The sequence below is a fragment of the Leuresthes tenuis genome, unplaced genomic scaffold, assembly GCF_036924035.1.
Source record: "Leuresthes tenuis unplaced genomic scaffold, fLeuTen1.0.hap1 SCAF_8, whole genome shotgun sequence".
NCBI lineage: Eukaryota > Metazoa > Chordata > Actinopteri > Atheriniformes > Atherinopsidae > Leuresthes > Leuresthes tenuis.
The window spans coordinates 12,128,874-12,143,206 of NW_027325362.1; the positions used below are offsets into that span (position 1 = coordinate 12,128,874).

Sequence of the window (14,333 nt, forward strand, 5' to 3'; positions counted from 1 at the left end):
GGATAAACTAATCACTAGTAAAGTAGACACACACACACTTATTTGCTTTTGTTCATGGAACAAATATGAAATGTAAATTTCCATCTTAATTAACGTATCTTTATTAATTCAAAATGTGTATTCTCCAGATCACTAAAAAGCAGAGCTGCTGGAGCGGTGCACTGCGTATTGGTTTTACCTCCAAAGACCCATCAAGGATCAATCCTGACTACTTGCCCAAGTACGCCTGTCCCGACCTGGTCTCCCAAAGTGGCTTTTGGGCTAAAGCATTGCCAGAGAACCTCTCCAATGAGGGAAACGTAATCTCCTTCTGGGTGAATAAGAAGGGTCGAGTATTCTACCGAATCAATGACTCCACCCCCAAGCTGTTCTTTAGTGGAGTGCATGTTATTGGACCTCTGTGGGCTCTCATAGATGTCTATGGTCTAACCAGGGGAATCCAGCTGCTAGGTGAGTCAAGCATTCACGAAGAAGTCCTTTTGTGGATTTTTTTTTTCGGCCATGCAACTAATGTTGTTGCCATGGGGACTAAATGTCAGCATAATTGTTCACCGCTCACAGAAATATGTCTACAACCATTTGATATGTTATGAAATTTGGTGCTGTCTGTCATCATTCACACACAATCAATCCTATTAACTTTGTTAATTTCCTTGACTTTTCCCTTACAGCTTAAGTTCGTCAAAATGAATGTAAAACCATGGAAGTCTTAGTTTCATTACCAAATACCTGATGCCAGGCACATCCTCCTCAGTTACAGCTATGCTTTCAACTGAGTTTAGGGTTAAAAATAGTACCCTAAACAACGTAAACATGATACTGCTAAACATTAGCAGGAGTTTAGCTTGCAGCACCGCACTGTCTAAGTACAGCCTCACGGTGCTGATAGCATGGCTGTAAACTCTGTCTTGTTACTGTAAAGCTTTAGCCCTGGAAACCATTCTGCATCTGATGTTTTTTTTTCAGTCTGAGTGATTAAAAGGTGATGTTTCATAAAGCTGCACAGGTTTTCCCACACTAGCAAAATAGCTCAGTGGAAAAAGATGGTGGGAGATAAGGTAGACTGTTTTGTTACCACGGTTGTTGTTATCAAAGAAATTTGCCTAAAGGAGGAATTTCAGAATGTTTAAAATCCATTCTAACAAGTGCCGTTTAAAGGGTCATTACATAAAAGAAATTAGAGGTAAACAGGTCCTTCCCAATTATTAACAGCAGTATTTCAGCTAACTAAAGCATGTTTTAGATCCTAGATTTATGAAACACATTGAGCCTTGTAAGCTGTCTCCAATTTTTCTAAACAAAACTATGCAAAAAAGAATAACAGAAATCCTTATGAATGCCTCAGTACTTATTTATAACCATTTCCAAGAATGGCACTGCCTCTCTCCAAAGAATAGAGTCTGTCAGCACCGTTAATAAAAATAGAAGAGGCTCCCATATTGAGGAGATAGTGCCATTTAACCTCATTTCTTGTGGTGTGGTTGACAGCGAGAAGCGTGCTATCTCGTGATGGGCTGTTTGGTATCCAGCGCCAGAGTGCGACTATCTGGGGTTCACTGGCCTCATGGTGCTGCCCAGCACATAGCTCTTGTTGAAGAACAAGAGCAGTGTGTTGGTCCTCCCAAGGGGACAGACAAGAGGAGGGATGATGTCAGGTAATGACATGTCTGCGATGTTTTTCCAAGACTATCAGACTGCTGGAATGTCTCACTCTTTGGATCCAAGTCTCAATACAACTTCATGTGATATGTAATCACTAACTCGCATTCATGTGTATAATGTCCACCGAAATCTGATTAGAGAATTATTCGTTTTTTACAATTAAGCTAAGGGTTTCTGAAAAAAAAAGGCTGCTTTTTATGCAATCTTTGTCTGTGAATAAGGCCAGCAGCCTAAAACCCACTGTTTCAACTCTGGTTTTCCCACATCGATCACTTTTATCCCCTCTTTGGCGGCTTAAACTGAAAAGCCTTGGTCCTCAGTCAGCTGAAGGATCACTTGGCTATCAGCTTTCCTCTATAGTCTGAGAGCGTCACTACTCTAGAGCATGGTATATCTCAAAGGCCCAGTATTGTCTCAGGAGTTGGCTGCTGTTCAGCAAACACTTATCCTCTGAAATATGGGTGGACACATCAAAGTCTAGTGTTGCAAACTGGCACATATTTTCCTTTAACTGAGGGTGCTTTTTGATTCTTAATGATGCTTATACTAACTACAGCAGCGGATAAATCGAGCCAGATTTCACCTGTTGTTGGCTCATTATCACATAATATACCCAGGTGGGAATTATAGATCTCTCAGTTTTTCATACTTCCTTTCTGTTTAGTTTTTTTGTACATGGAGGGAAATGGAGCATGGAGCTGTAAATGGGCTCCGTGGAGTGTGGAGAATGGCTTGCTTTGGTGACCTTGATTTGGCTTTTGAGATAAAGGTGCAAGACAGTAAACTAAGACAGATGAAGTTGTGACAAACTCATTGACTTTGGCTATTTGTATTTCTGAGATAGTAAGATAATGCATTTCAAGAGCTTTTTGTTTATTAAAGGGGCACTTCACCCATTTTGCCCAGGCAGATCAGTGCACTTATCACAGAGAGTCCTCTGTTGATCCAGTGGGAGCTTTTTATAAGAGTACTCCACCGAATTAGCACAGATAGACAGCTGGGGCCCACACAGTTATCCCAGTAGTGACTAACTTAGTCTCACACAGTTAGCTTCCAGCTCTTTCTAACCCCTACTTTTTTTTTTTTTTTTTACATTTTTAAAGTCAAGTGAGAGTTCAGACCCCACAACAATTATTGCAGTCACACCTCTTTAGGCAGTTTATCAGATTTCACACAATACCTTCCAAGCCACAAAAAGTTTCATTAACCTTTCTGACATACTCTCCAAAGTATGCACAGCCTTTTGTGTAGAATTGTGGAAGTTTCCCCTTAAAAGCTACATTACAAACTAGAGAATTGTGGTTTTGACAGATAAGAGTATTAGCCAGGAAGTAAGGTTTTTTTTTTTTACTGTTTTGAACTCATGCTGAGAAAATACTGCATGAGTTGTGATTAAAAAAAGAAAAGACTTATAAAAAATTCCCCTTCCCCGAAACATTTAACGGATGTTCCTGGAAGCTGAACCATTCATGTGTTATGACCTTATTCTTCAGCTGAAACAGCCAACCAGTTGGTCAAACTAGCCTTTGCTCCTCTTTATTTTAAGTCACATGGTCAACGCATAACTATATCTCACCCTTTAAGTGAATGTGTCCTCAACTTTAATAATTCATTAAGAAGGTGGACCCAAATGCAGACAGCAGGCAGGAGCAAGGCAGATGTAGTACTGAAAATATGTTGATTAAAATAAAACAAATGTTCTGCCGAAGCAGCATAAATGTACAACAATAGAAACAAAATTACAAGAAGGAAACTAAAGACAAAATCAATGATATAGCAGCAGTGACTTACGAGGATACAGTCACATGTTTGTTGTTTTTTTTAGCCTGTGGATTATCCGCATCAAACACATGCTCTAGAGGATTCTCATACCGGTGTGTCTCTTTGATCCCTTCTAAACTTACATGCTGTAATAAACTGACTCATTACAGCTGATATCCATCATTGCCTTTTCACCTTTCTCAATGCAGCCTTCTACCAAAAAAAAAATTGTGCTATCAGGTCCTGATGTTTAAGGATCTTTTCAAGTATGTTGCTGTTTTTTTTCTCTTAGCTCTTATCAAGGGACTGCAGTTCAGTAGCTAGCCACCCATGCAAGGAGTCAAAGGTGACTCTGACATCAGTGAGACTGCTAGAAAGCTTAGATTGTGTTGCATAAGAGAGGAAGCTAAATGAATCTGCTGAAATCAAACTGAGCCTCAGGGTTTGTCCTGACCAACAATGCTGCCCATGTAATCTAAGGAAGATCCGTTACATCACCACACTTGCCCTACTCATGCAGATATCAATGCAGACATGAGTGCTTTTCTTATGTTTTGTACAGAACTGACTGTGTTGTTAAAGATGTGTGGCACCACACTGAGGCACATTAGTCCTTAGAGGGACTAACACAAGATTTCCCTGAATGTGTCAGTCTCAAGCAACAAAATTTTCTTTCAATAATGAATTTGTTTCACAGATGTCTTGGTTTACATTGTCCCTCTAAGCAGGACTGCAAACAGTGTGGCTTTAGGTACAACCAGGTTTGCAAGGTTACTTTGATTTTCTCAGTTGTTGTTCCAGCATGAGCGATTTGTTCCTTGGCACAGGCCTAAGTGTGCATGTTTATGGGACATACCACCAGAGACCACACAGCATCCTGCATTTGCTACAGGTATGAATGATTTCTTCAAAGTTGGATATGCCCAGAAAGTCAAAGACATCTTTTGATGGATGTAAGATGCTGCACTGAGGGTTTATTTACCAGAGCTAGATGAGTCACTTCATCACTGACAGAGATGTAGCGATCCATGAGACCGGCGTCAGCTAACATCATCTGCAACCTGTCTCTCCCATCATTAGAGGAGAATCCAAAATGGCTGCCAGAGTGTCAAGAGGCTGTGCATCTCTCAAGTGATTAAGAGAAGAGCGGTGGCATCAATCATTGCTGTACACCCTGTATAAAGCCTGTGGGGAGATCCTCCTGCTTTTTATGCACACGAACATAACATAAGAAGCATAACTAAATCTAAAACCTCAAGGGATGGAGGGAATATATTTTTAAAATAGAATTTGCATTTAGTAGACTCTTATTGATTTTAGTGGAAGGCTCTATGTATGGTTGTGTCTTTCTTTTGGCTCATTGAATGCATTGCCATGATGTTTTGTAGAGCTTTTGTCTGGAACGACCGAGTCAAAGATCACAGTTCCAAGATTGTATTTTTGCTGATAATCTGTCTTTCTCTAAAGAGACATTATGTGGTTTTGTGTGAAATTCTATATCTAGTGGATACAATTTTGGAATGAAAGAAAAACTTTTTTTTCTGGTTCCTAATTTCATGATGGTGAAAGTAATTTTATGCACAAGCTTGATCAAAGAAAAAAGAAAATAAGAGCTGGAAGAGAATGTTTAAGAAAAAAGAACATCAAACAGCAACTAAAATTTAAGTAAGAAAGGCAGGTTCAATTTTCATGAGAGACAAGCTTAAAGGCCAAGTAACCTCTGAAATGACAGAGGAAATGGAGAATGAGGAAACATATCAAAAGATATAGGGGGCTGCCTGCTGGTTACAGGTGCCAGGCCAAGCAGTGCCTTGTATTTATATATTAGAACGTTTAAATCAATTCTGAACTTTAATGGAAAATAACTAAAAGAGCATTAGCAAAAATACAAGATATCTGTGGTCTCTAGAAACATACAGTGCTGATGGCAAGGTTTTACTCTGCTGGCCGTATTACCGTAAATGCCCCAGAGTTTCACAGAATCACTGACATGGCTGCTGAGGCTCTTGTCAGATGAATCCATGCACATGTCAACATTCCATTTGAATTCATCATGCAGTCTTGTTATCATGTGAAACTCATCTGACTCAAATTGAAACTAAGAATCCTTGCCAGTAAAGGATCAGTTTACCCTTGTCTCATACCTGTTATGTCCATAGATGGAGAGGGTGTGGAAATGATGAGAAGCACAGTGCAGGGCAAATATGTTGGGTTGCCTGAACCTGACTGTGCAGTACTTTCCTTTCTTTGTGTCTATTTTAGTCTGTTCGCTCACTGTGTCAAACACACAAGCCTACTTGCTACAGATCTCACTTATTGTTTCACTTGTCAGCGTAGTTTCACAGAGTTTGATTTGTGGATTTAAAGGTTTTTGCTATAGAAACAGATCCGTGATCAGGTGCAGAGGCCAGATACAGTCAAAAAAGCCTTGGGTCAGAATTGTAACAAAGAAAAATGGCTCTGTTTTATAGTATAACTCTAATCATGTTGAACATATTACACTGCGTAGTTGTGGTCTCTGCCTGCTTCTCGGGGGATTCACAAAGGAACTAAACTAAACTTTTTTGTTAATTTTGATTGATGAAGACATGCGACAGACCCAAGGGGTGGGCTTACCCTGAAGTACAGAAAATGAATGCTGTAGTAATACATTTGATTTCTGGTCTGCTGCTTACAGCCAAATCCTCCAAAAACAATAAATTGGAAACTCAGCAAGGTAATAACAATATGCATAGTCATCTGTCAAAACTCTGTTTCGAGCCAAAGACAAACAGCAGACATTAAGAAGGAGAAGCAAAGAGAAATCCTGAATGGCTCCATACTATAAACATTTAGTAATTTCCTTGAGCTGCATTCTTTTTTAACAGAATTAGACTAAAATCATGAATCATACTGCATCCTGTCATTCTTGTCTCTAATTTTTTCTCTCTTTTCTTCAACCTTTTCCTCTCTGCTTAGCGATAAATCCCATGAAAAATGATCCCTTTTCATGAGACTTGAGATTTAAATGTGATTGCAGTCACAATGTGATTTTGAAAGACTGTGGTCCTTGTCCCAAGTTCTCCTCTTATGGAAATGACTGCAGACTGTTACTTCTGTTCAGGTCCAGAGGATGACTTAGGGCCATGTTGATGCCTTTTTGGGTAAAAATCAAAAATCTAGAGATGACTGTGGTAAGGCTGAGTCCGTTTCTAAGAGGATACATTGTCCTTTTTGCCTAAACATCTTACCTAACATGTTTGATTCCTGAGCTGCAGCTCAGCATTCAGCTAAGTTCCTAGTATAATCCCAAGCAGAGCATTTATATGATTTATTTCTGAGAAAATTCTAACCATCTTTCTATTTGAAATACCTCTATAAAAAGTTACAATAAAGTGTTATGACAAAGTCACAACTCTTTTCTTCAATAATGCAGAATTTAAATTTAATTGCTGGTAGTAGTTTTGTCTGGCTTATGCAGCTGAACACTTGCAAATACAGCTTGAGAACACAGACATTATAATTATTGCAAATTAGTCTTCTTTTCACATCTCTTAATAACCATATCTCTTAATCTTCACATAAAATAATTTTATGGGTGTCAACGTAAATACAACATAGAGACAGAACTTCAGCTTTGAGCCTAAGAAGGGCTGTGGACATTCATGCATGCCATGAAATTCTAAATCTGAAATACTTTGGCTATAATTAGCATAGAGGATAAAATGTGAATGTAACCATGGTAACAGTGTCTAAGGCTTGCTGTTGTGGGAAATCATGAGAAAAAACGATATTGTAGGTATTTGCAACTGTTAAAATGTACTAGTCCTGTGATAAAGCAATCAACCCACAATATAGTTATTCAGTATTTCACAAAAATTGCCCCACAAGATGATGGCGTCAACAATTACCACCATTTTTTTTTTTACTAAAAACTTTTACTAGTTTCTTTTCAACAAATTTTCATGGAATATATTGAAATGGTAAACAGTTCTAACCACAACCAACAGCTACAGTGAGTCACAGTCTTTTTTATTCTTTATTTCCTGTAATTTTACCCTTTTTATTACTGTATTTATCACGTGTGGTTCTTCTTGATGTGTTTCCACATCACCTAATTACCCTTCAGTGTGTAAGTTGTCTGTGGCTGTGTTCAGACTGGCATTCGTTTATCACTATGAAGTGATTGCTCACTCAGTCACTACATAGTGTTTACTGTACAGAAGACTCTCTACAAGATAGGGACAGACAGCTGGCAATGCATTTCAGAGACTGCTTGAATGCATAATGCTTGAATGCTCAATTGTGCATCATATATTCACAGTTTCGTAGCATATAAACTATAAATGCTGGTCGGATAGGAAAACAACAAGAACAACAAGCACTCTGTCTTTGCTTGCAATGCATCCACCTGCACACACCTGTACTGCATCTGTATGATATTCATCAATATACGAAGTATGAATTTATATTACCCACAAAAAGCTAAATAACTGTTAATAAATGGGGAAATTGTAGCTTGCTTTCAAGTACTTCAAAAATGAGATACATTACAAGGTATCCCTAATGCGTTTATCATTTAGACCAAACAAAGTTTCAAAGATGATTCTGGTTTGTGTTTTCCTAAGAATTTCGCAAACCCTCCAGTTCAGATGGGAAAGGAGTAAAGGAGGGCCAGTTTACTATTGAGAGGACTGAGGAGTATTATTGTGATCAGGCACCCTTTAACAGAGGAGAAAATTATTATAATGAGCCATGGGCATCAGAACTACCATTCTTCTGACTTTATGGCTCCTGGGTCCTGGCCACAATGCATGAAGGTTTAAGTTAACTGATGTCAGTATACAGCTACAGACACAACTTTTGGCGTACAATGTGAGGGGTTCATAGTGCACTGTAGAGTGACTGAAACGTTTCAGTTGAAATCTTGAACAGCGCCACAAAATGGCTGACTCACAATATGTTGTACTATATAGTGAACAAGTGGACATTTCAAACACAGCCTGTGTTTTTCCTCAGCTTTGATCAGGGTGTGTCTGTCTGCACAACCAGTTTGTGACTGTTCTCATTTATTCCCAGAGTCTACGTTTACACGTGTCTCTGTTTGGCTTTAGATTTGTATGATTGCCTGATTATCACTTTTCTTAGGCTTTATTTGGATTGGCCTGTTAATTTCGCGAGTCTCATATACTCTTTGTTGTTTCTTTACCAGTCTAAGTGTTATTCAAGTATGTTATTGTTCTTTCAACCTGTTTGTCTGAGTCTTGGAGATGGTTCCTCCTCACAACTCAATTGAGACCTCGTGGAAAGTAATCTTTCTTCAAAGTTATTGCAGTATTTGTTGCTTTTGTTGCCCAGTGCTCCAACATGTTTCAACATTATGCCAGTTTTAAAGAATAAATAAATGTCTCTATTTCACATGCAAAAATGTCCCTTTGATGTGAAAATGTTCATTTATCGGACGATGATTAAAAGACTATGTTGTCAGTTGGAGAAGAAAATGTCAGTTGGAAAAGAAAATGTCAGTTGGAAAATTTGCATTGTGCGTATGAGGACCTTTGGTTTCAAGCCAACATGCAAAGTGCACAAGCAGTTGCAGGAGATTTGCTTGATTACAGTTATGCTGAGCCTGAAGAGCCGTAAAAGTTGGGACGATGGAGCCTGGGGTCAAAACAGAAACAGACAGGCTCAATCTTCAAGACACATACTCAGTCCACAGCCTTAAAGAGACAGACTAACAGATTAGTATCTTAGTAGGAAGTGTGCTTGTGGATTTCATTAGGCCCTAATTTGCTTCTCCACTGGAGTTATCACTCCAGGTAAGTGTGTTATGAGTTTAGGCCAACAGTCAGACACAACTTTGAACAATGAGCCATTTTAAAGCATTTTTTCCCTGATTTAACTGAATAAAACAGATTCTGTCAGACAGTTGGATGCAATGAAATGAGAATCAATGGATGAGATAAAATATTAGAGGACTGTCCTTTGACCATACATCTGCCAGCGTGTACACATCAGGAAAAGTCTGTGTAATTATGAGAGTTCTGTTTCTGGTGATCTTAAGGCTTGGAATTTATTTGATTTGTGGAATCAAAATAAAAGCGTCTGGTCAAGCTGTTGCGCCTCAGCTGGGATTTAATTGACCCAGATGGAATTGAACAGATTTGCAGGAAATCAAAATATAAAAAGTCGTAATGGAGCCTGTCAGGTTTGGATCCTGGGATGGGCTGCACGGGGGGAAGCCTTCGGAGAGGAGGCTAATCACTTTCAGATGAACACTATTCCCAGTGAAGAGGAGAATGTGCTCTTTTCTTCGTGTGTAAGTGAGCAAATGTGTCCATCTCTGAAGTTTTTACCAAAACACAGAGATGAATTTATAATTTGAGAAATGTGTTTCAAATTGAGATCAGATTTAGACACTTCATCAACCAGTGGGCACATGCGCACTGCATGAAAGCTCATGCAGAGACAGTAAAGTTAGAAGGCGGGTTGGCCAAGAAGAAACTGTGTCCTCAAAGAGTTGAGCATCACTTTCTTTCTGACATTTATCACATTCACGTGTCCTCTTTTCTAACCATATTCATAAATTCTGAAATATGTGGCATGAAACCAGAAAGTTGACTAGTCAGTAACGCCACATGGATCTTGTTGCATGGCATCTAATATACTCAAACTGTTCATCTTCTTGTCATATCATGCCATAGCTTCATTTTGGCCTATTTACTGCACATTCATATACATTATTCTGGAGCTCGTTCTTTTTTCATTATTAATGTTTAATAAACAAAAGTCAATCATTGTCTTTTTTGGGACAGATTCATAACCCCCATAGCTGCCTTTCTCATGACAGATGACTTCACTCACTCGTTGCAGACACAACCCTAGGCTGTCCCTTTTCTTATCGTTACCAATAGCAAATCCCCAGACATACACATATAGTATGCACATGCTCACAATCCTTGCAGGTGACCTTGAGCAGAGTTTGCAGCACCATTTAAACCCCCAAATGCCTCTTAATACTGTTCTGCTGGGGCCAAGGAATAAACAGAAATCCTTTGTCTCTTTGGTACCACGGCATTGTCTGACTGAGAGCTGTTCAGCATCAAAAAAGGCTTTGGCTCGAATGAAAACAACAATAATACACATAGATCTCTGGAAGATGTGTTTCAAGAAAGGTGCAGCCAGGCTAGGTTTTTAGGAAGTTTAATATAATAAACATTTTTTTACTACACTCATTATTCTTGGCATGTCCTCACTTTAAAAAAGGTTTCCAGCTTTCAGTTGGCGTACTCCCTTTGCCAGTAACACTTTTGCTTTTTTCCGAAACTGTTTTTTCCAGACTAGGTGAAGAGTTACAGTCTTTATAGGGTGGAACTTGTTTTAATGCAGGTAGATGGATATTTATCTCTGTACTTCCTGCAGGTGTATTTTCTGGTATGGATGTGTTCTTTCTTCATTAAAGCCAAGAAATTCCCCCATAGTGTCCAGCAAGAGTCTGATTACAGCCTTTCTTTCACAGCAACAATGGTAATATAAAGAGCTAAAGCCAATAGGTCAGGCTTTGACCTTGTAATGTCAGTCTGGTATGTGTTCCTCTGTGTAATTATTTTTCTCCTGAGACTGAGGAGCTGGAGCTATTTAAAGGTCACTTTATGTTAGTAGGGCAATTTCAGCCATGCACTTAATTACAATAGTATTGTTTTAATTCCTGAAAAAAAGTGACTCAGACCTGCTGTCCAGGACATGAACGTCAAAACTTCAAAAATGTAGAAAATGATTCCCGTTATGTTCAGTAAATGAAGTTTTGAAAAACAAATACTGGAGCATTTCCAAATGTCAAAAAGTGTGTGATGTTCAGCAGGGGTGAATTACCACAGGAACCATAATTTTTTACATACAGAGATCAAAAACTGTGACTGCATCTGTGAGTATGTGGCGTTGAGTGACATTTTAATTGGAAAGCAATTACAGTTGGCTTGTTATCAAATGTAATAACAAAAACCGTTGACATATGGCTACAAAAATACTGCATGTTGTTCATTATTCGTGAGTGCAGAAATATACAGACAGGCGAGGGGGTCAACTTTTACTCTAGAGGTTCTGTGAACTTAAAGGCATACTAAGCAGAATATTCCAGTAAAAATAGAATATATATATATATATATATACTATACCCCTTACAGCCTGTTTACACTGCTTCAGTACTCTCAAAAAACAGAAAACTGTGAAGTGTCAGAAGCCTTAACAGCAAGAATAGAAATTATCCCTTGTATCCCAAAGTCAGCTAACATTAACTTGAAGATGATAAGACTGCTAATAATAAGAGCCGGTTGTAGCTGTTTGTGTACACTCTTGACTGAGGAAGTAATTAAGTTCAAGCATTTTATCAGTTGCTGGCTGGAGACGTGGTGTCTTTGTGTGATAAAGAGGAGCTGGTGAGGTATGCCATTTCTCTCAAGTGTCCACCCAATGCTATTTATCATCAAATCTTCCCCCTGACGCACTCTTATTCCCCATCTACTTCACATAGGGGAAGCCTAAAGCAGGCCAAGTCTGAGAGCCTTCATGTCACTCATCCCTCAGCCTCCCCCTCCCCACTCTCCTCAGATGTCCAATCAGGCTAATTTTAGCTTGTTTTAAATTTGGCAGCGAGTGCCTAAGCGTGCCACGATGCAGATCTGTTTGTACTGACTGTGTGTATGGAAAGTCTGTTCTCTTTTGTTTTCTTTTTTGGCGCTGATCTTCCCATGTGGCTCCTATTTTACAGTAAGGGGGATTAGCATAGGAAGGACAATTTGTAAGAGGGCTGCACAACATGAAGAAGCATGTGAGGCACTTTTTGGAATGCCTTTCCTTTTCAACAGTCGGAAAAAAGCTGACTTTAGCTTACGGGCACATAGCTGAAAATCTTAACATTGCACAGAGATACATGAAGTCACTGCTGCTGAGACAGTTTGTTATGTAAACACCTAGGAATTGTGGCAGCTCACTTCAGCTATTTGAAACTCACAGTACTGTGTATATATACACAGTGTACACAGTTCTAGCCCTTGACAAAGGCTGAATGTAAACTGGCCTTATTCAAGGGTGGCCTTTTAAGAAATACCATCTAATCTTAGGGAATAGTAATAATGTGATACTACTACTGATCAGAAAAGGAAAATGTGGCTCATTATTACAGGACCTCGAGGTAAAAACAACAAAGTGGGCTCAAGCACAGAATATTACATAAAGCTGTTACGTCTTTTTTTCCATTGTGTTGTCGACACTGACCTGAAGCTACAGTGAGCCCTCACTTAAAGGCCTGATATGTTTCAAAGCATGTACACATTGAGGCATTTGTTCGTCTTGTTAGATTGCAATTCTTAGCACAGAGAGTTCCTCATAATGAATGTTATAAAGCAGAGAAGCTGGAAGCCACCTCTTGTTTACAGTGGCAGGTATGATGAATGAGCAGTGTACATGGGGAGAATATAAAATAAAGCAGTTTATTACATTGGAATATGCAGAATACTAAACTGTAACATAAATTAAATTTGGTCCTCTAGACTATTTTTCCCACTTCACAAAATGAAATTCATATTTTATGAAGCTGTGTTTGCCAAAATTCAAATAAAGCTATGAAGTTGTCCAAATGAAATTCTAGAACAAATAAAGGCGGTGTGTGATGATTCAGATTAAAATGTTCTCTTCAAAACAGCACAAGCAAATGATTACATAACACTGCTTTGTGTGTGTGTGTGTTTTTCCACAGACAGTGAGATGGTCGCCCCGGACTGTCCGCGTCCTCATTCCTTTGCTGCTGTCCACCGGGCCTCGATTCAGCGGAACAGCCATGACCCTCGCCTCTCCATCAGTCTTTGTGATCTGAGCCAGCAGCAGCAGGACATGCATCTGGAGGAGGATGATGAGGAAGAAGAACAGCTACAGCCTTTAAGTGCCACCTCCTGCCATGTCCCCCAGAATTCTCAGAACTCGCAGCAGTGCTCACTGCTGCCCAGTCACTTGGACACTGATCTGCATTTTCACACGGTACATGGCGTCCATGTTACTGTGCTGGATAAGCAAACAGTTGCGCGGTTGGACCACCGTAGCGACGAGAGGACCCTGGTGTTCACCAGCCGGCCGATGCACTGTTCAGAGACTGTGTTCGTGAAGGTGAAAGCAGGGGTCGCTCGGGCATTGTCTCTTTCTTTCGGTGTGACGTCATGTGACCCAGCCACCTTGAGGCCCAGTGATCTCCCATCCAACCCAGAGTCTCTGGTTGACCGCAAGGAATTCTGGGCCGTGTGCAGGGTGGCAGTGCCACTCAACAGTGGAGACATTTTAGGTTTTGTGGTGAATGCAGACGGAGAACTTATGATGAGCCATAATGGGAACAGTGCGGGGCTGCAGCTGTGTGTTGATAACTCCAGGCCTCTGTGGATGTTCTACGGTCTGCACAGTCCCATCACACAACTCAGGATTTTAGGTACATTCTCTCTCCCTTTCTTGATCTTTCTTCGGCTTTCAATTATATGTCTGGTGCCCTTGAACAGATTCATACAGTAAAAAAAAAAAATAATCTGACAGAAAAGCTTAATTTTCACAGTAATGGACTCAATCACTATTATTACTCTCACAGGAAACAACAAGTTCTCAAACAGACTTGCCTACTTAGACTTACCTCTAGTGCCTTTATATCCTACACAGATTCAGTTGTGATGTTCAGCATTTTCTCCCAATATGGAACAAAAGAGCCAAACTAAGATTTTAACCTGTGAGGTAATATTAATTTATATGTCATCCAGAAAGATTTCAATAGAAAAGGAAAATTTATCACTAGTTTTAGTTCAGTCATTTAATTTTTATTAAATCATAATCCTGACCATTTAAATCCCTAAAGGATGTCATTTTCAACTTTCCATTCAGACGTTAATGCAGTGTTTGAT

At 39.4% G+C, this 14,333-nt stretch overlaps 1 protein-coding gene across 1 annotated transcript in view; it reads left to right on the plus strand.

Annotated features, from left to right (window-relative positions):
* LOC140312957 (E3 ubiquitin-protein ligase NEURL1-like) overlaps window positions 1-14,333 on the plus strand; it is a 33,507-nt gene that overhangs the window by 6,438 nt on the left and 12,736 nt on the right. Inside the window, exons 3-4 of the mRNA XM_072390858.1 lie at window positions 129-450; window positions 13,157-13,873. Coding sequence (XP_072246959.1) covers window positions 129-450; window positions 13,157-13,873 — 1,039 coding nt within the window. The remainder of the gene's footprint in view (window positions 1-128; window positions 451-13,156; window positions 13,874-14,333) is intronic.